The following is a 23,143-nucleotide window of genomic DNA, read 5'->3' as shown; positions in this document are numbered from 1 at the left end:
ATAAGATGAATCATATGTTCCACAGCTGCATATGCATCATCTGTATATGCAATAACAATTTAGAGCGTACCGACCTAAATTAAACTAAATCGTCTAAAAAAAATTATCATTCTTAAAATTATGTTACTTTTTTTTATCAGACTTCACGTTTGGAAAAAGGATAGTTCCAATAATAGGTTCCAATACATATTATGGATGTTGAAACAATAGACATTAGAAGGGAAACTCGTACACCCTTTTCCTCTCTTTGCATAATACAAATGATATAATTAGTGTATATTAGTAGTACTGTACTGTCGGTGGAGAAGATAACGTGGCATTGAGTACTTCACAGCTGGACCGTAAGATTACGACTCCTATCCTACACAATTAAATTCCTCAGCGGATCCAACGGTTACCGTACACCTTTTTTTAATCAAGTCTCGTCTTAGTCGTCCCCACCCACCACCACTTACATCAAACAAAAAAATATATACTATATTACCTTCACTTTCTCTGCTGTCCGACTCTCCCCAGCTGTCGAGAGAGATATTCCTAATTTCTTTTTTAATTAATTAGCCTCCAATGATCCCGTAACAACTAGTACTAATTGTTACAGCACCAATACTGACTAGTATTATTAACTATCACGATTAACAGTAGTATATATAACATGATACGGTGTGTTCTTTAATCTTTTTTGGTTTTTGCTTGTCTTAAAAGAAACGAATAATTTTAAAATTGTTTTCATCAGTAATCCTAAAAAAAAACGAATCACACAATAACAATGTAGAAGATGAGAAAGAAAAAAAAAATATTCATTAAAAATAATAGTAATAAGAAAATGTCACGGTTAATGTACAACAAGCTTGGCTTTAGTATTGTATCCGTAATAAGAAAGATACCATCTAACGAACTTCTTCAACCCGGTTTCCAAATCGGTTGTCGGTTTATACCCGAATTCGTTTCGGGCTGAGCTTATATTCGCATGTGTGAACGGTACGTCGCCGTTTCCCGGCATCTCCACGAAGTTCCTCTTCGCCTTCACCTTCAGATGCTTCTCCAATATATCAACCAGGATGGGCACCGTCACCGGAGACGTGTTCCCCAGGTTGAAGATCCGGTACGGCGCTGATCCGCGTTTTTTACCACCCGACCCGGTACTTTTACCCGACGAATCGAGGGATCCTAAGCAGCCTCTGACTATATCGTCGATGTACGTGAAATCCCGGGCTAGATCGACCCGGTTTTTGCCCCGGTAGATTGTGATCGGTTTACCTTGTAGGATGTTTCTGGTGAACGAGAAGTACGCCATGTCCGGTCTACCCCAAGGCCCGTAAACCGTGAAGAATCTTAAACCGGTAATGGCAAGACCGTAAATATGGTTGTAAGTGTGGGTGATTTCTTCGCCGGCTTTTTTCGTTGCGGCGTAGAGACTCGCCGGTTGATCTGTACGGTCTGATTCAGAGAACGGGACTTTCTCGTTGAGGCCGTAGACGGAGCTAGACGAAGCCCAGACAATCGCCGGCTGAGGATTCGCCGCTTTGCAAATCTCCAGGAGGTTAACGAGTCCGGCGATGTTGCTGTGTACATACGACTGAGGATTCTCCAAAGCGTACCTAACTCCGGCCTGAGCAGCGAGATGCATCACGTGAGTGAAAGCGACGACGTCGAAGAGCTTCGCCAAGAGCTTGGCGTCGTTGAGATCCCCTTCGACGACGAAGATCCCTCTCGAAGACAAGAGAGATCTGCGGGCGCGTTTCAAGGAAGGATCGTAGTAGTTGTTGAAATTATCAAGTCCAACGACGCCGTCGCCTCGTTTTCTCAAAGCGAGAGAAACGTGGCTGCCAACGAATCCGGTAGCGCCGGTAACGAGGACGGAGATACCGCCGGAGCGATGGATCTGAGCGGAGGTGCGAACCTGTTTCTCCCACTGGATTCCTCCCCAGGAAGCGGTTAGGTAACGGCTACCGGAATCGACGAAGCTTTGGAAACTCAAGTAAGAAGCGGTGAGAGCGATGAGGAAGAGAGCCCAAAGGAACATGGTGCTCGTCGAAGCGAAACATCGGTGGAGCTGACGGTTTGACCGGTCAATTTTGAATTTACCCGGCGTTGACGGAAACAACTCATCTTCTATTGAAGGCATAATTACAATTTTTATTTATTTATTTTTTCTTCTTCTTCCTAACAAAAATTTATCGAAAACAAAAACAAATACAGAGGAAAGAAGAAGAAGAAGAAGACAGATGCAGATTTTTTTTTTTTTTTTTTTTTTTGTGGGGTTTTTACAAAAAAGCATCTGCTAAGGAGAAGAGGAAGAGACGGACAAGTATATATACTGGTTGGAGTTAGGGGACAAGGAGACGCGTTATTTTGATTGCCAGATTGTCACCTTTTTTTTTTTTTTTCCCTTCTCTTTTCTTTTCTTTTATAACAAAACAAATTATTTGTTGACAATAAACAAAACCCCAAAAAAAAAAACAATCTATTAATTATTTTTAAATTTTTTACTACTGATTAAAAACTGGATAAATGGCTAAATCTACCGCAAATCTTCATTTTTATTCACCGCATTTTAAGGAGGAATTTACAACCCCTATCAAGAATCAAAATTAATGTACATCTGTGTGTATGAAAGTTGAAAGAGAGTGAATAAAAAGATCAACGATCTTTAAAAAACCTACAATGTTTTAAGTTTGAAAGAATTTCACGTTATTGTTACGATTAGTAATATTATTTATTTTCTATACAATTTGAAATCATCATACATAAATAAATGTGAAAAAGCGTCTAATAGTAGCATTGAGAGCTCATTCAACAAGATTAACACATGTTATCTCTCTAATTAAAAAGAACGTGCGACCGACTTACAACTAATTTTGTCTAGACTTCATAAAGACCACATGCCTAGGTCATCGGTTGTGGTTTGTTTATATGATGGCTCTTATGAAACAAAACTCCGGATAGCAAGGCTTGGTCCGTGGATAAATAATAGTAATAAAAATTGTATCTAGCTTCAATCTACAGTATATAATAAAACTTTTTATCAACGGTGGCATTATAAAAAAAAAACTTTTGTCAATAAGTTGTAAATCTTGTGAGTAGTGTATGCATTTAGAGTAGTGTGGGCTACGAATTTCAGATAACAAAAGCAGATAAATAAAAACCCGACATTTTGATGTGTAATTTGCTTAATTAGTACTCGTAAAAATTATAGTGATCTTTGTATGATTTTGCCGACTGGCCCGCACTGGGTCAAGTTCAGTATTTTATCTGTTTTCTAAAATATACTTGCAGAGTAGTATTTTATAGTATTAATAAAACATATAGTATTAGATTTGTAGTTGAGCAAAGAGTGTTTTAATTTGTTTGCTTGGGGGAAAAAAAAAAGAAAGTAATGTAAATATTGAAAGAGGATAATGTGAAGGAGGAGGAGGACGTGCGGACCACAGCATTCACCATTGGCTGTTTTGGGAAAGCGATGAGAGAATGACTGACATGTTCATAATAATAATAATTTTTAACAAACTGCGTGCCGTTTCCACGTATCTCTCTAACATTTACCGCTTCCCCAAGTCGCGGTTTCACCATAGAAAAGACAAGGGATTGGTCACCGCTCACCGAAAACCGGATGTATCGGTTGAGACTTTCGTCTTTCCAGACCTTGTAATACCGGTGATACCCAGTAATTTTTGGACGGTGCTCTTTTCTATTTTTTTTTTTATGCTATTATTCTTTTTTCCAAAAAAAAAATATTGTTCCTTTCGATACTATTCTGTTCTTAAACATTTTTTCTTTTAAAACTGATTACGGTACATCATAATTTAAATATTTAATACTATCTCAATACTCAAAGGCAGATTCATTTCCTTTAGTATATACTAAAGGAAACGCGTGAATTAATACTATCAATACTAAAGGGTCCGTCAAGTCATTTTCTTTAATACTATCTCAATATTGGGTAATGTTATGTTACAAACGCGTGAATTAAGTTGATAAAATCGATTTTACTCTTCTTTTTTTTTTTGACAATCAATCGATTTTACTCTTTACATGGCTATTATTTCATATTTATTTATTTGTTTATTCGAAAAGATTCTTTAGTTTTTATTTTTATATGGGGAAAGATTCTTTGTTTCCAGACTAAAAATTGTATTGTTGGGCAAGAAAAGATTTGCCCAGAGATCTTTGCTTGATTTTAAAATTATATTTTTCTATAATTAATGGAGTGAGCAATTAGGGTCCATCAAGTCTATATATACTAGTAGTGTACCTGTAAATTCATAGCCCTACTTAACCATTGTTTGAATCTTTGTCTTCAAGCTACCAATGCTTAACTCCTAGCATTGCTTCATTTATTATACGAAATTTTTGAAATTATTACAGTAATAATTACCAAAAACTAGGATTGTTTAACACTTTAATCATTGGGTTAGGTTTTGCGGAACAAGATGTACCTAGACTAGAGAGGCCAATGAAAATTACACTGAGTTTGGTGTAAGCTTTCGAGTATGTTAGGTCTGACTTTAGTCCGGTTACTTGATGATATTAATTCAAATTCCAGCTCCCTTCCTTTGTTTTTTTCTTCTTTTTTCCAATTTTTCTCGGTAGTATGATTTTTCGATGTTAATTGATACTTTCGATACATATCAAAATAAAGCAAATCTAATTGTAATTAGATAAAAATAAGATTAAAACTTTCATGTTTTCTAGTCTGTTTGGTTCTCTATATTCATAAACACAATAAATACCTTTCTACTATTCCTCTATCTAACATAGATTGATTTTTTGACACTTTCACACATATTAAGAAAAATTTTAAATTTTATTTGTAAATTAATTTATAATTACTTTTTGATTGAAATAGAAAATATGAATCATTAGATGAATGTCATATGAAAAAAACATAAAGTAAAAATATTATTTTAGATTTTTTATCTAGGACATCAATTTTTGAGGGACAAAAATATATTCTATGACATCAATCTATTAGGGACAGAAAGTATTTATTTACTTGGGGATTACAAACAACATGTCAACGTTGTTTAGGAAACGTGTCAAATGACTCAAATACAAACACGTTTGTTAAAAAATTTGTAAGTTCATATTACAATACATAATACCATGACCATCACTTAAGTTCATATTAGGTGCGCTAACTCGATTTAAAAGTTTTTATTCACGTGTAACTATATTTATCCGGTAACTATGATCTGTGGTCATGTAATATGGTTGGTGGTTCACTTAATTTTTTATTAATCCTTAGAAACTTGTTTTCTTTATTGAAGATTATTCTCAAATTCTATAATTACTAATTTACGGTTGTTTGCACATGCTTTGATCCAAAATCTAAAGAGATTCTACGGCGTGAAATACTTGAACAGACACTAAGCAAGGACACACTCAAACAAAACATAACTTATACGTAGTAATAGTTATAGCGAAGCGACAATTTATTCATCACACTCACTCCTTCCATATACGATATTAATTGCGACAAACCAACATACAACATACTTATAGTTTCACACTTTCAGTAGAATATTAATTGTACATTATAAATTAGTTACCAGATCCTGATCCGGCTCTGGATCCAGCAAATGAACCAGCTGAACCACCAGAACCACTAGAACTCGAACTTGATGACGAGCTAGAGCTAGATGATGATCTGGAACCTGAACCTGATCCAGAACCAGCACCAGCACCAGCACCAGCACCAGCACCAGAGCCTGACCCGCCGCCAAGACCAATCCCCAATCCAACGCCCAGACCGATTCCAATCCCACCTAGGTCAAGTCCCAAATCTTTTCTTGCGACTCGGCTCTCGGTTAACATAACTAAACTTGAAACAACTAATAAACCAAGAAGAACTAGACCCCTAGCCATTTTGGAAATCTTCGTTTGTAAAGACTTGCTTACTGGTATGTTTGAGTTTATACACTAACTTGATTAATTAGATACATAAGAGAATAACATGTTCGTGTATATATAGAAGCTTTGGGATAGTGTGAGCCGTTACGTGTATATCACCAAATATAATGCAACCTAACATATAATTAAGCTTTGGGATAGTGTGAGCCGTTACGTGTATAGTTTTCGTTTTGTTACCACGAATACTAATTAAGCACGTTTAACTTGTAGCTATAGTCTAATGTACTAATTAATGTATGTTTTGATTAGCAATATGCAAAAAGGAAATTGAATTCCTAGGTGTAGTGAATTAAGTAATATCGTAGCTTAACCCAAGTTAATTCGCAAGGTTTCGCAAGGTTTATTAAAAGTCTAAAACTACTGATGAAAAGTTAAGAAAATCGTTTAGTGACAAAAATTTCACTACGTCATTATATATGACAGTTTTACACCAATCCGCAAATCAGCTATCACAGGTCTATAATGATTATCCAAAATGCGTAATAAGAGTATTATCTCACTTTAGTTATTTAACGAAACTTTCAAGATAATAGAGCTCTGGCAAGTGCATATTTTTTAAATGTGGATGCAGGTGATGTGTGCATTAATCTTTTGCTGCTACCAAACCCACCAGAGTCGACGGTCCACTAAATTGAGTGGAAGCGTGGTAGTGGATCATGCACGCTGAAACCAGTCACTCATCTATATGGTCACTAATCTATGGTTCCACTATGCATTATTTATTCAACCTATGACACGTGCTTGAATCATTGTTCGAGAAAGATCGAAACTATACGTTCACATTGGTTATGTTTTTATTGCTATGTATGACCCATAAGATCATCTTTATCGGTAATTCTTAGCAATATTTCTTAGGTTTAATATGGTTAAAAATAAATCAGAAATGCCAATATTACTAAGAATAAACTCTTAACTAAGGGGTTTAAGAAATCCTAAGAAGCCTCGACGTACTCAAAAATGGTTGGGTGTAACTTTTAATATAAAAGGGAAAAAATTGCATTCACTTTCCTTCACCAATTCTGAGATGTTCAATCACCAATCTCTTTCCCATGGTATGTTTGTCTTTATTTTTCTATCAATTTGTCTTTAGTAATCTGCTGGTCCGAGTAACCGTCGTCTCCGTCACGGCCATGGGAAGGCGGCGATTGTATACAATAATGGCCTTGAGCTCACTGATCACCAGGTCTCCCTCTCTCTATATATATTATCTTTGTAGGAATTGGATTTTTACCTTGTTCTGGAATTTTGGAGATAAATGGTGGTGATTTAGCCTTTAAGTAGATTGATTGTTCCATGAAGCTGATTGGTTTTAGGATTGGGCATTGCTCAAGTTTGGATATTTTGTGACGTTTTTCCCTTTGAAAGTTTGAATTTTGTGACATGGGTTGTGATGAACTGGTGATTGTTTAGCCCTAAGGTTGTTCTGCTTCTGGTTCAGGGGTTTGGGTTGTTTATAAAGTTAGATTTTTATATTGGTGATAATTGTTCTGGGTTTGCCTAATTGCTCTGTTTCTGGACATGATGATGATGATGACTTACTAAAGCGCAAGACCTTTTGTGGTTTCTTTTCTTGCTCTCGTCCTTTGAGGTCACTCTATCCGTTTTACATTGCGTGGTACTCCATATTTAGACACATTTTTTAGATTAGACAACAACCTGCATATCATGTCCTGAAATATTCTTGGTGATAAAGCTCCTTAGTTTTGAGATTGGGCGGGTTTTATTGTGAACAATGATGTGATGTGAGAGAATAACTAGTGTTTGTTTGTCCACCTCTAGTTCTTGTAGATGAAACCTGAGGATTTATTTGGTACTTTTACTGTATGTGTTGCTGTAATGTGGGCAGAGATATCTGTATTTAGAAGCTATTAAAATTTATGGAAGAATAAAAGACTCAACATCTGATAATTGGATCTTAAAAGTTTGCAGCCATTTGGACAGACGACTGAACGTTCCTGTAAGCTGGCTGAGGTTGACGAAGCTTGTGAATTGGTTCTACTCTAATGAGTTTCCAAACCTTCCATCAGATGAACACTGAGGCAATACTGGATGAGTTTCAAGCTTTATGAATGGTGGTTTGATTGCGCTCATGTGTTCTCTGACAACAACAGGGTGGTTAAATCACCAGAAGCAAAAGCTAAAGAGGGCTTTGACGGTTTTTAAGATAGTCTGTGAGGATTTTTTGGTTTTGTATGATGTCCTTGCGTTATCGATCAAGTATCTGGGATGCTATAGTTCAATTAATTCTGGAGTGTTAGGGTGAGATTTGTTTATCCACTTTTATAAATTTCTTTAAATTTCTATAATATTTTTCAAAAATAAGAACTTCATCAAGAGATTTACCATTGGAGAGAATAATTTTATTTCACCTACAAAAGGCTCTTAGTTTTTAAAAGTACACCATTTATTCTTACAAAAATATAAGAGCCCCAAAATACAAACCTCCCAATAAAGATGCTCTAATGTCCAATACTCTTATAGAATATAAAAAACTTAAAAAAGTCATTGAATTCTTTTTTTTTTCAAGAGAAAACTGTTCTCTGGCTGTCACTTACACAATTTTACTGACACCAACACTTATTAATAAGTTTAAACATATATATATATATATATATATTTGAATCAGTGTTTAGTTTTCAGAAATTAAGAAATGTTGTGTAAAATAAGTTTATTTTAATCATTGGATTCAACTAATTTTAAGTATATGTTATAATTATAATTATGATAACGATCATGCTGTTTAATTCTTTGGATCTAAAATTGAATCCTAGTCTTAAATTTCAATATATATATATATTGTTATATATAAAATATAATCTAAACCATTACAAACACGTTTCCTTAGTTAAATCCATTAACTGTAATCCTATGCTTGAGTCTAAACTTTCTTACTTTACGAGAAGTTCCTTTGCAGATAATACACATATATTGTATATTTCGGATTAGTTCATTTATTCTAACATATTGAACGTAACACATGACAAACAAACAAAAAGAAAAGAAGAGCAATTCAAATCCTCAAAAAAGAAATTACATTACAACTTATATAGTACAAAGTAAAACATCCACAACACCAAGAATCCAGTTCGAATATGGAATAGTACTAGCTATAACCAAACAATATTAGAATCTTTTCCCATCTCCTTTACTCCACCCACTTTAGAAAATTTACTTTTCTATCGTTTTATTGTTTCATACTAATAACATAATAATATAATTACGTTTGAAACACAATCTTGACCGATGTGTTATTTGCATGCATGCAATTTTCTTCATTCAGTCGTCGCCACCACCACCGTATCCTCCTCCATATCCACCGCCTTCACCGTACCCTCCTCCGTTACCGGATCCACCACCTCCACCTCTACCCCCTCCTCCTCCGCCTCCTCCACCGTGACCCCCTCCTCCTCCACTTCCCCTTCCACGGCCTGACCCCGAACGTCCTCCCGAACCAGACCCGGCACGTGATCCGGCGTACGATCCAGCTTCGGATCCCGCATCACCTCCACCACCACCGGAGCTCGAAGAACTGCTGGAGCTAGATGAGGAAGAAGAGCTTGACCCTCCTCCTCCAGAGCCAGATCCGGCACCAGCTCCGGATCCGGATCCTCCTCCACCGATACCTATACCAATACCAAGACCAGCACCTATCCCGCCAAGGTCCAAACCCAAGTCTTTTCTTGCGACCCGGCTCTCGGAGACTAGGACAGATGTGGCCAGTATCAAAGTTATTAGAACAAGTGATGATGAGTTACTGAGAGACATATTTTATTTTTTGTGTGGTAATGCCCAATTTAGAGTGCTTTTGCAGAGCTCTTGATGAATATGATACAATATGTTGAATGTATTTATAGGCGTTCCAGAGCATATGTTAGTATGGTATGGTAGTGAAAATCCTACAAGTCAAAAGTTGTATCCAACTGTCCATATTCTAATCGTAACATTGGTTATTAATCATGACTTATGAATATATCTTATTAAAACATTCGCGTTGTGAGAAAATAGATAAACTATATATTAACATTAAAAAATATTCAAAAATTGAAGGTTCTAGTATATATATACTGTATAAGAGACATATATATATAAGCTTGCAATCATTAATTACGTTTAACCAACTTAAAATACAATATTATAATTTTATAAACATGGACCTAGCTAGCTATCGCATCTACAATGTCAATGTCTAATTACAAGGATAAACTTTTTAATTGTTTGTTTGTCAACGAGAACAATACTTATTTTTATTTACTTTTTTTTCAAATAGAAACTTCAGTTTGCCTTTGCCCAAATCTTCAAAATCTATATCCCAGTCGAAATTGATTTCAGGTTTCTTGACAAACTTTAAATTCAGGATTTCACCCAAATCGATTTTTAAAAGTGTTATTTTAGGGCGTAGAGCGTAATTAATGTAATCTCTAACTAATGTACTTGTTTCGACTCAGCTAGTTTTGATGGAACATTGACATTGCTTCAATAAGCCTTAGCTCACGCAGGTCAAACATATCACATATGTTGCAGAAAATTGAAGAGAATAGAAACTCGAATGCTTGAACCAAACTAAAGTATTGTTCTGATTAATGAACGCTTCCACGTAAATGTTTTACATACAAGATGAAGATAGAGATCAAGCAGAAAATGAAAACGTGTAATGATTGTTTTTTGCACGAAAATAGATATGTGGATGCAAAAATGTACAACGTTGCAATGAACAGTCATTCGGTGTCTGATCCACTATCTCTCTCTCTCGTAGGTCGGTCATGCATCTAATTTATATATTTTGATATTTAAAAATTATTTTGGAATTCTTTTTAGTATATGTTATTACACTCATAACTCATTATAACCATTGATAAAAATAAAATAAAAACCTATTAATAAACCAATTGATAAGCCTGTTTTAAATTAGAGATACATCTAATGATGTTAATTACCAACGACAAAGTCTATTTAACTTCGTATATATATTAATGAAGTACAGATTCAATGTGATTCCAACGATTTTTTATCCAAAAGTTGGTAACGTCGTGATGACTTTTACCATGCCCATTTTTTTACTCTCTCAATTTGATTTCTGCAATGAAAGATTAAAAGAATACATAATTCAATTTTGTAAGGATGTATATATACGTTAAAGAGTTTTTTTATTCTTTTTCTTTTAGATCAGTTTTAGTCTAAGATACTAACCGTATAGTTTCAGACTTTCAGTTGTCACGTAAATAAATGACTAGATGGAGGGATAGTGGCTAGGCGAGTACCAAACTAGTTAAGAAATGTAAAATGAACATCCATCACTTTCAGTTTTGACATCAGATTAAACGAAAGCCTATTATATGCGTAACGCTTTCTTATTTCTGACTTTTATCATTAACACTCTTTTAAAATTATATGTATACTAAGATCATCTTTGTTGAATCGATAGATATCTACGTTTGTAGGAGTTAGAAGTTGCAAACTCCGGTAGATGAAAATGTATACAAAGGAGAGTGCATGTGCATGGACTTGATCCAAATAAATTTGGGGTGTTATGTTGAAACGAGGCCATGAAATCGTTGGTTCGTGATACTGTTTCAGTTACTGATGATAAACTGATTTAAGTGGTACAAAAAGCTGGTTTATCGTTTACCACTTTATTGTTAACCAAAGCCTTACCCAATTTGGTAAATGTAACTTCTACTCTTATCACTGTTATCAGGACCTACCCAATTTAGTAAATGTAATTTTTTTTTTGATTGAATGTTAAATTAATTCAACCAAAAAACTTATCTTTACAATATATGCATCATCAGTTTCTTGAAATTTGGTAAATGTAACTTTGTTTACTGATTATGGTAGAGCTCCTTTAATTCAAACGTTCACGACATTTTCTACCATAAACCAAACACTTTTCGTGTGGTCTTTGTCAAATATTCAAGATATCAAAATTATATTTACAAATTACTGACATAATCTTGGTTGATTTACATTTTTTTTATCAAATCTTTTACAAATTTGTAAGGCAACATCTACATAAAATATGCACATAGAATGGATATAGATACAATACGAAGCCTCTTTATATATAACTATAGTTTAAGTTTCCCAATCAAAACACCAATCAGGTCCGTTATCTCTTCTTTTACGACAAATTGGTTTTTCATTTTCTTTTGCTACGACCTCCCAAATACATACACTACACAACATCCTAATATGACCATTGTCTCTATAATTGCCATATATAGTAAACTTGTGAGATCCACCTTTATGCCACGTAAAATCGCATTTAAACTTTGTAGTCTCTTTCCAATTTACTCTAAATTTAAACTCCCAACTTTGACTCCAAGGGATACGTTGTAACCCCAAATTATCTTCGGTAGATGAGCAGTTTACATTCAAAATATGTTTGCTGGACAATGAATTAATAATTCTAACTGTTTTTTTTAAAACGGAAGCAAGCGTCTCGAGTTTAGCTCTCCTGTTGAAAGGGGTGATGGTGATGACACCGATACAGAAAGAACAAGAGTTGCAAGAATGTAAATCATGAAAAATATATGATTATAGAAAACCATGATTTTGTTTATGGTTTAGTATATTAGACGCGAATATATAGTTGATCTTTTAATTTACTAGAAAGTTTTGCCCATGCGATGCGTGGGTTATAAAATCAAATATTTTGTATGTAAAATAAAATTTCATTAAATTATATATGAAATGTTATGATATTATTTAGATATGCCTTGAAAAGAATTTAAATACATACATTTATAAGTTTATAATTATGAAGTGTGTTAAAAGAAGAACAATTTTCACATATTGCATAAAAATAAGTTTTGGTTTTAAATTTAACAAATCATTTCTAAATTCTAAAAATACTAAAATAGCATCATGCTTTTAATCTTATACTCTAAATACTAAACCATATCTTTTCAAAACTATAATCTAAATGTAAAATATAAAAATATAGATAACCATTGGAAATGGTGTAAGCTTTTTTTCGATATAATGACGGATGGATTAAGGGTTACAGGAAAATAGACACGAGGTATGATTGACAACTCAAACAATACCAATGCGATATAAAAGTAGTTTTGCTTTTGTACAGGTTAATCTACTATAATTTAGCCACTTTTAATGATTGACATATGTCTTTGATGAAAGTATTGAGGTTACAATATGTATATATATATATATATTAAATATTTTACAATAGGTCTCTGTAATGTCTTTTCGTGTAATGCAAAAGGATGTTGTAAAGTTTGGGAAGTGATTCCAAAGAGTCATAAAGAAATATGTGATTTTTTGACCATTTATATATGCATTACACGGTAAAATTAGGCTCAATCTTTTTATCAATATGCAAAGTAAAATATTTTTTTTGTAATGGGGATAAAGAACTTTTAAAAATGAAAAACAAAACAAATTTACAAAACATAAACTTAGAAATATATTGTAGTTGAAGATCAGAGGATTTAAGAGGACTTACAACTATAATATTATGAGTGAATGTTCAAAGCCAAAGAGATTGTGCTCATCTTCATCACTTAAGACTTCCAACTATAGTTTGAAAGTTAGAAAAATCACATTACAAAACAATGCAAAAACTTTAAATCATGACTATCATAAAACATAATCTTTTGAAAGAGGCTAATAAATATTGACAAGACTCTGATGCAAAAAAAAACATTGACATGGCTTTGTAAACGATTTCTTCAAATAGTCCTAGAGAAATTAATCTGTTAATCATTATTCATGTTTTTTAAAAAAACTTCATAAGAAATAATATTAAGAAAAAATACCATGGAAAATGATGGGAAAGAAATACATATAGCTAAACATTGTTTGAAGTTTGTAAGGAATTTCATTGACACATTATTATGAGTAATCACATTCATGGCAATAAATACAGTTATAAAGCATAATAATTGTAATTAATTTGGTCATATGCATTATTGCAACATGAACAATTTGAACAAAAGAAAACATCCACCCATGATGTCATAAAGGTAATTGATTGAGAGAAGTAAATGTAAATTTAAAGAAACTGAACAAATAAAATGTCCCAAATTAAAAAAAATGTGTGTAGACAAATTAGTTTTAGTTTAGCAATAATGTGTCTTTTTATTTCATTAAAATTGAAAAAAATGACACATGTTAAAAAAAATAGAGGGGTGCCAAATGACAATTTCTCACAACTCTACTTTATTATAGTTTAATATATAGTAAATATTGACATGTGAAACTGATAAAAATAGTTAAGTAATAAAATTCCGGTTGCGATAAAAAAATAAGTGAAAATTTTATAAATCATAAAAAAAAATAGAATAAATAGATTTTTGTAAAATAGATTACTTTTTTTTAACAACAGTAAACTATAGAGATTTTTGCTATGAAATAATACTAAATTAAAAAAACCAAAAATAATTAAAGATTTGGTAGAGGAAGATAAATCTGAGGACTTCTATATAATAAATAATATGATTTTTAACCAATTAGGTCATCAAAGAGGAATAAAGCAGATGATAGAATTAATGATGATGTGAGAAATAACGGACAACCAACCATAAGTAAAACATTAATACCTTCTCAGATTATGTAGTTGATGCTTCGAAATGATGCCAAGTTCGTAGAAGCAGAGAGGCGTGGAGAAGAAAAAATATATATTTAACTTTTTTAATTAGTCATGCTGGCTAGGGAACTGGCCTATTTTTTTTGTTTATTTGGTTTCTTTGCTCCGTATTTTTGAATTAAAATTGAAATGAGTTTATGTCTTGTTGGCTAGAGAATTGAGATGGATCTATTCAAGTTTCTTTAATCTATAGTTTTGAATTAAATTGAGAATAAGGACATGTGTCAGCTATATAAAAAGCCAGGTGTCACGTTATTAGAAGAAGTTGAGAAAAACCTTCTCATATTATATAAGACTAGGTTAATATCCGCGCTACGCAGCGGAGTTGTTTTTTATTTATTTTTTAATATTTTATTATTTATGTTTTTGATAAAAATAGTTTTATTTATTTTTTGAATATTTTTATTATTTATGTTTTTGAAAAAATAATTTTGTATGTTGTTTGTAAAAAAAAAATCATGAGTAAACATAGTTTTTGATGGTGTTTATTGATAATATTTTAGTTTTTAATGGTTTAGCCAATGAAATAACGAAGAGAGGTTAGAATGTGTGTCTCTTGGATTCACTCGTATCCTACGGTTTGAATATACGTCACGTCAGCTATATGAATGATCTCTTCCCATTAGCTCTCATTTTATGTATATTTTTATCCTATTTTAATCTCTTTTTTTAATTTAAAATGTTTTAAAATACTATTATCAAATTAAAATGTGTTATAATAATGCTAATATGATCATAATTTTCTTTTTTTTAACAAATATTTCAATTTATAAGTAATTTTTTACAAATAAAACCATAAAACACAATGTAAACTATTAATAAAAGAAGGCTTACAACTAAACAATTTTTATAATTAATTTGTATATTTGTAGTATTATATTTATTCATTTTGTATGTTATTATAATTAAAAAAATATTTTTTGTTTCATTTTATTTTGTTAATTAATAAATAATAAAATATGTCTTAAAATTGAACGTTAAATTCTAAACCCTATAACCTAAACCATAAAATCTTGAAATACGTTTTACTATTTTTCAAATAACAAAGTAATATAAAAAAAAAAATTTAAATTTTTTACTTAAATTTTATTTACGATTCATGAACATATGGGGCATTAATATATATATATATACATTAGTTTATTCCATTGTTACTTCTATTTTTTCTATATATGTCAACTGATACAAATTTTAAGGAACTTAATCATTACTTTATTCAACATACCTCTTCGAATTGCAGACGAACTTGTTGATAAAATGAGGAAGAGAACACACAAAACAAGGCACAAGGTTTGCTTCATGCGGCAGAGAGAGAAAGAGAAAGTAAGAAGTTTGTGACAGACATATACCGAATATATATATACACCGAGTCGATCTGAGATTCCTTTTTTTTTATAAATATATTTTTCCTTAGTTTGGTAGAGACATAGAGTATAGTTTACACAAGTAATCAAGCATTTTTCACAGGCGCAAAGATTCTACAAAAGATCTATGTTCTGTGATCCATGGTTTCTTTTTTTGTTGTTGTCCTACCTCGATCTCAAATCAACACTCTAGTTTCTTGTTAAATATGCGGGCTCTTGAATCCCTGGGATGGGAAACACGGTGTTGGTCTCAATGGTTCCTTCACCTAAACCTTTCTTTTTGTCAGTTTCTTCGAGGAGCAAACCGCCCTTGCTGTTTTTGCAACCGCCAATTTCCATTTCCATATCATATTTATCTCCTCGGGGTCCAAAGGTTCGGTGTAGCTCAGATGCAATGGATCCAACCTCTACGTCAGTTTCCTCTGGAGCCCAGTCTCTGAAGATGATCATAGGAGGTGGGATTCTGGCAAAGAACAACTCATACAGGTTCTTGAAGAGACCGCAAAAACGACGATATTGATAACAGCTCATCACATAAATACGTATACGGGTTATCTAAGTCGGATTTTCCTTCTCGTATGGATCAGTTATTGATAATTTAAAACAAAATGATGAATAATCATACAGGGTAAGATGGTTTTGTTGATTAATTGTTCACTATCAGGTGATAACAACCGAACTAAGGAAAAAAAGTGTTCAGCTTGGAGATCACAAACCACAAAGAATTAAACTGGAAGTTGAATGGAATAGCACAACAACAAAAAAATGTGCACAGAAGCGTACTGGAGAAAAGAATTTAGAGAAGAGGAGATAAAAACAAACCTGAGTCATTGATTTAATCACCCCCAAGAATAGACAAAGCCAATACTCAACACTGTGCTGCAAGTTAAGACCACCTGGATGGTGAGGAACATTGACTCTGATATCAGGCCACACGACGTCGTTGTTTCTCTCTGGTTTCCAACCTAATAACCCAAAGTGAAACTCTGGACTCATATCATACATGTAGACTTTCAATGGCGTTGGAGAAGGAGAACCCTTCTTCTCGATGCATTGGAGGGTTTAGGCTCTGTTTTCATTAGTGAATGACTCTGTTTTTGTCGCTCCTCTGTTTTCATTTTTGGGTTCCTCTGTTTCAGCACCTGCTCTGTTTTGGGGATTTGGCAAGAAGGCGTTGTTGTTTTGAGGAGAACTGTTTGAGTTCTTGATGATGATGAGAGGTGCATCAGTGGGTTCTGATACTGAGATGTAATCGAGAACTCGGTTAGGGTTTGTGGAAGAAAAGATGCGACGGTGAGGATCGATATCAGCAAGAAAATTATAGATTTACGATATAAGCATCAATACACGTATGAGTAAATTTAGATGAGCTGTATTAATGTTATAATTTGATAGGTTGTTGATTTTTACTGAGCTGTCTAACACCTGCTTTAATATATAAGCTGGGGTGTCAAGCTCTGGATAGAAGCACTCCATTTTTTATAGTATTGATTCATAGAATGCAATTGTATATTGTCCCTTATTTATAGTATGTAGTTTGCTATTTATAGTAAAGAAACTATTACAATTCAATCCGAGAGTTGCGAGGAGACTACTTAATTAAGAAGAACCATAGAAGGAATTTTATGAAAAATCCTCCGCTTCTCATATAATTCAAATTGCGAAAGTAGACATATATTGCTATCTTCACGTTTCAAACCTTAAAAGAAAAAAACATAAAAAAACTGATGAATCTAGTTGCAAGACGATACTTAAAATAGTCACAAGACTCACAACGCGATGGAGGAGAGAAACACATGGGTAAATTTGTTCTTTTTTTAAAGTAAACTAGATTAACACCCGTGCTCAATTCATTTTATTTATATTATAAATTTATAACTTTTATTTAAAATATAATTTATATGATTGTTTTTAAAAGTTTTTTTGGATAAAATCATATGCTAAATATGATGGCTTGAAAAAAGACATCTATTTTGTAAGTTTTATATTGTTAATGATTCTAGATAACTATTCGTGCTACAATACTGGTTAAATTTTATTTTATACAAATTTTGTATATTTTATATTTTAAAATAAAATTTTACTATGTTTTATTAGTTTATGTATGTGAAGTTATTTCGACAATGTATATTATACATCATAAGACATAATTTTGTAAATTTGATTTTTGAAAAGCGAGTTATTATATTATGAGTAATTTAATATATTGTTATACTTTTTGTTTTAATATACTTGGTTTCTTGAAATTCTTTCATATTATAGTGACATATTATTGACATTGCTATAACAAATTAATTTAGAGTGTTTCTAGTTTCTAACTTTTATATCAAGTTTCAATATTTTGAAAATATTTCAAAATAAATTATTTAAAGTTTCTTATATTATATAAAATTATAAAATTCAGCAAAAAAATATTAAATTGAATTTAATATTCAAATTTTGACACATAAATTTTTTAATTCAATAGATATTATTTTTAAGAAATAATATTACTAAAGATTGAATAATTTATAGATTGAACAATTTATATATGTTTTTAAAAATTCAACTTATGGTATATCCGGAAATAAAACTATTTTTTAATTATAATAAATAATATGATAATTTATTTGTTTCACAAAATAGACTCATATATATAAATGAGAGGTGAAGTATAATGATAATTAACAAATTAATATGTTAAGTTATATATCAAAAGGTTTTAGGGCAATTCTCAAATATAGCACCAATTTAAGTTTTTGTTCCAAAACTAGCACACACTCTTAACTGTTCCACATTTAGCACAACTTTAATTTTAGAGAAATTATCTAAATAAAAGAAAAATATTAAATAAAACTAAAAGAAATGGAAAACGCAGCGGTCACCGTCTATGCAAAAAACCTAAAACCTTCAATTGAGTTTGAGAGGCTCAGAGGAGGGGGAGGAGAAAGAGCAACAGAGGGTACATAAGGGGAAGAAGCAAGGAGAGAGAGGGAAAACTTTGATTTTGAGGATTGATGCAGCGAATGAAATCAGAGATGATGTCGATTGCCGCCACCGATGCTTCTCTCTCGCTGTATTTTTTTTTTCAGTCTCAGATTTTAAACACATGGTAAGATCGATATTTTGGATTTTGGATGTGAATCGATTCTTAAATCTCATTGCTTTGTCCGATTGAAACCTTTGTTGTGATTAACTTCCCTTTCTAATTTTCAGAAAGTTTCAGATTTTCAATAGATTGGATGATTTGTTATTTGGGTCTCTCAACTTCAAAACTGGTAAGTTTCTCTTCCACATTTTCTATGTTCATTGGATTTAACGGGTACTAGATTCTGTTTGATTTTTTACTTACTCATGTTTCATTCTCTATTGATCTTAAAGTAGATAGATGACTTAACATAATTACATAGTACTTTTACAGGTTCTGATTTCTTAAAAATGATTTGGTTTAAACTTAAATGACATTTTTTTAGATTCTACTTTCAAGAAAAACATGTTTAGTACCTCTGTATGTTATATTGTATCAAACATAGTCAGCTATGTTTGTTTATCCAGGAGATAAGGTTATACATATCATAGTTATTGGACTTAATTTATACATTAAGCTGGTTTGCTGATTTGGTTAAATGTTTTTGTGTTGCATTATTCCTTACTTTAAGTTGATTATTATCTTGGCTACAAGTTTATGACTTACATTGCATTTATTTCTCTACTTTTGTTCTTCTAGAATCATAACTAAAGTTGTTCTTAGGTTTACTCCATGTTAATTTATAGAAACTTGAGATGAATGGTTGTGTCATTCTTATTGACTTAACTAGTTTAAGGAAGAAATCCATAAAATTGTTAGATAACTGTTGGAGTCATGATTGGTTTTAGGTGCTCTCTAAAACTTGATGCTTTCAAAGATCTGGTTGATTTTTTCTTGCTATGATTGGTTATGAAATTCAATTATATACATGTACCGCTTGGATAAGCAGACATTAAGAGTAATTTTTGTGTATTGTTTTTCTTGTATTGTGTTTAGCTTGTTAATATTTTCTGCCAGTGAGATTTTTGAAAGAATTCAAGAAAGATTCCATGAAATTCAGGAAAGCTTCTCTGAACTTCAGGACGACCTTCATAAGCATAGATATATAGTCTATGCTTTGATTAGTTAGTCCTTGATTCATCTATTTTAGACTCTCCCTTGTTAGTTAACCTTTAGCTTCTCTTGGATTGCTAGTGAATCTTAACTTATATCAGATTCCTTTTAAGCTTCTTAAATATCTACTACTCAATAGCTTGATTTCGTTGTATATCAAGTGTTTGTTTGCATATTTTGTTTTAATTGTTCAGAGTTAACCAGATATGCTAGTTTTGCTTTGCTACTTAAGACACACTAAAATATTTGGGAAATTTGTCTATTTTTTTACAGAATGCAAGAGTTATCTACTGTGGATGGTTTTGCGGAGATAAATGAAAGCTTAGCGGAGATGGGGTTTTACTACATCCAAATCACGTCCAAAATGCAGCACCAAATGTTCTTAATATCAACATCAACATTTTGAAGAATCCCCGTGAAAGATGTTTGCACACCAAAGACTTGGAAGATTCTATAGCCATGGTGAAATCTATGAAATAGTGTGGTTCACCTATCATCTATATTTGTTGTTAGACATCAATGATGGTTGTGAAACATTTTTATATTGTTTTGGTACTCGTTTGATGTTTATGCACTATAAGAATGTCTATTTGACAAGTTAATAGTTGTTTGAGGTAACTGTGATTGAGTTCGCTAAATGTTCTCTTTAATTCAGGAAGGATTCCACGAAGTTCATGAAAGATTTTTTGAATTTCAGAATGACCATCATAAAAATGTTTGGATTTTATTATGTACTTAAGGAAGTATAGATAATCACATAACACTAACGATTTTTTGGCTTCATAGTTTTTTCTTCCTTTGTTGTATGTTAGTGTTAGATTGCTAATAGATTATTGTTGGATATGATTAGGTGTTTTGGGTCTATGGTTGCTGATGTTGGGATGATTTTTCATGCTATTTATGGGTATGATAGAACAATGTTTTAAAAATTTAGGAAAGATTCAGTAATACTTAGGAATGAATTTTAGCAATTAAGGATGACTTTCATGAAAAATCATATCTCAAAATATTATATGAGGATTACATCTTTAAAGCGGTTTTGAATCAATCTCATAATGTTTGTATACAATTAATGAAGAATTCAATTATATTCAGGAATGATTCAATAATATTAGTTCATATGTTTGTCAAGTAGAATAGTTTAGGAAAGATTATATAATATTCATGAAGAACCTCTTTAAATTCAAGAAGACTTTCATGAAAAACGTAAAAAAAGATTAAAAAACAAAAAAAACGGCCAGGTGGTGACGATTGTGAAACTAATCTTCCTCCTCCTCCCAAGAAGAAGAAGCGTACTGGTTTTTGTTTTACCATCAACATCTGACACTAAGAAGAATCAAACCAATCTTATTAAACCCATCTCTTCTTCTTTTAGTAAGAACTAAGAACCAAATTAAACTTGCCAAGACCTCCATGGGTAAGTCTCACAAACTTAACTCCACCAAATCTTCTGCTAACACGACTAAGACTCAATTCTGGAACAAAACCCACAAATTCCACAAAACCCGATACTTCTTTGATCAATAAATCAGTAGACCTGTCCAAATTAAGCTCATCCAAAAACAAAACCACCACAAAATCCTCAAGTTCCAAGCTTTCTTCACCTCTTTTAGATAATAAATCACCATTCTCAAAACCAGTGACCAAATCAAAATCAATCGAGAAAGAAATCAAACCATTTCCGCTTAACAACGAAGAAGACGAAGAGTTTGTCAGCTAATTCAGAGATCTACCAACTAAATTTCAAAGATCCTTGACCCCAGACCTAGAACGAAACTCAACCACATCCAAGAACTACATCAACAAAGCCAACAAAGAGATTACCAAAAACTCCAAACCCTACTTCAACAACAAATACACACCAACCATAGAATCACGAATAGATTGACAACAATTTGCCTGATTCCTGAATTAAAAGTCATAAGAATCATGTCGAGAATCTCAAAATCTGAGAACGGAATTGATATTCGAAGAAGAAGTGTCGATGGAAGCTTTGCCGAAAGCTTCTTAAAATCGTTAAGTAAAAATTATAATTAATTTTATTATTTAATATAAAATAATAATAATGCTACTTTTGGAACATTTGAGTATGTGTGCTAACTTTGGAAGAAAAACCTAAAATGGTGCTAGTTTAGGATATTTCTCAAGGTTTTATTTGATGAATAATTTAATAAAAGAAATTAATATGGTAAGTTAGATGATATCAAATGATTATTTAGAATATAATTTTTAAGATTTTTGGAAACACCGTGTTCTAGTAATAAAATATTCTGAAATTAAATTAAGGTTGCATAACTTGTAACCAATTAATGTATAACCTATTTGTAACCAACTTATTAAAATTATATAATTTACAAAACAATGTTGTGTACTTCCGTTTTATTATAAAAGGGATGATTTTTGTTTTTTCATTTATTTTTGTTTTTGGGCAAAGTTTTTCTAAGGATTTATTAATATTTTGATGATATTTTCTAGGGTTTATTAATTACCTAATTTATAATATTTTTTGCCAAACACATATGTTTCTCTGTATCCACATATATTGATACATATGTTTCTCTATAAACACATATGTTTCGCCAAACTACCAACTACATTTTTCACCAAATTCAACCAGCTTAAATGCTTAATAACATTATATATATATATATAAGCATAGTGATAATTGTTTGACAGAAGAAGAGCACATAGTTTCATGTAGTCCAAATATGGCAAAATAAAAATACATATGATTAGAAATCACACTGAAGCAAGCTGAATGAAAAATATCATCAAATGATACAAGCTAGGTAGCTTCCAATAATCACATGCCCGAGGTATACACTTCAATCACAAACTTTTCAACTTTATCGGCTGAAATTAATTAAACTCATACTAGTGGTTAGCTCAAGCCATTTAAGCTACTGCCGATCATCTCTGTGGATATTTGGCTCAATATCAGTTTTCTTCTTTACCGAGAAATATTTTTTAAATATTCTCTATTATGGAGAGATCACTTTGACAACCCTCCTCTGTTATACAGAGCTCAATACCACAAACCTTATTATTTCAAAAACTATCAAGTGTGTATTCTCATTAGAAAAAGTCTTCAATTTTTATCTTAATCTTTCTTTTACGAAGTGAATTTCAATTTGCATGGATTCC

The 23,143-nt window shown here is 32.1% G+C and overlaps 3 protein-coding genes and 2 long non-coding RNA genes across 5 annotated transcripts; 2 read left to right on the top strand and 3 right to left on the bottom strand.

Moving 5' to 3' along the window:
- Nucleotides 1-776: 776 nt before the first annotated feature.
- Nucleotides 777-2,454, bottom strand: LOC104721806 (UDP-glucuronate 4-epimerase 1). The gene has a single exon (XM_010439876.3). The coding sequence runs from the start codon at nt 2,123-2,125 to the stop codon at nt 833-835; it is 1,293 nt and encodes a 430-aa protein (XP_010438178.1). The 5' UTR covers nt 2,126-2,454; the 3' UTR covers nt 777-832.
- A 2,921-nt stretch (nt 2,455-5,375) lies between these two features.
- Nucleotides 5,376-5,950, bottom strand: LOC104721805 (uncharacterized). Its single transcript, XM_010439875.3, has one exon. It carries the CDS (start codon nt 5,863-5,865, stop codon nt 5,542-5,544), a length of 324 nt encoding a protein of 107 aa, XP_010438177.1. The 5' UTR covers nt 5,866-5,950; the 3' UTR covers nt 5,376-5,541.
- Nucleotides 5,951-6,716: 766 nt separating this feature from the next.
- Nucleotides 6,717-8,255, top strand: LOC104721804 (uncharacterized). The gene is made up of 2 exons (XR_757084.3): nt 6,717-7,093; nt 7,840-8,255. It is a non-coding gene; the product is annotated as an uncharacterized LOC104721804 (long non-coding RNA).
- A 670-nt stretch (nt 8,256-8,925) lies between these two features.
- Nucleotides 8,926-9,749, bottom strand: LOC104721803 (uncharacterized). The gene has a single exon (XM_010439874.2). It carries the CDS (start codon nt 9,673-9,675, stop codon nt 9,187-9,189), a length of 489 nt encoding a protein of 162 aa, XP_010438176.1. The 5' UTR covers nt 9,676-9,749; the 3' UTR covers nt 8,926-9,186.
- An 8,998-nt stretch (nt 9,750-18,747) lies between these two features.
- Nucleotides 18,748-20,653, top strand: LOC147933643 (uncharacterized). Its single transcript, XR_015570949.1, has 3 exons — nt 18,748-18,970; nt 19,075-19,136; nt 20,273-20,653. It is a non-coding gene; the product is annotated as an uncharacterized LOC147933643 (long non-coding RNA).
- Nucleotides 20,654-23,143: the final 2,490 nt, after the last annotated feature.

Source organism: Camelina sativa, chromosome 11 (genome assembly GCF_030686135.1).
Source record: "Camelina sativa cultivar CO46 ecotype springtype chromosome 11, ASM3068613v1".
Classification (NCBI taxonomy): Eukaryota; Viridiplantae; Streptophyta; class Magnoliopsida; order Brassicales; family Brassicaceae; genus Camelina; species Camelina sativa.
Note: the sequence above shows the minus strand (reverse complement) of the source record. Positions and strands in the feature narration are given on the sequence as shown.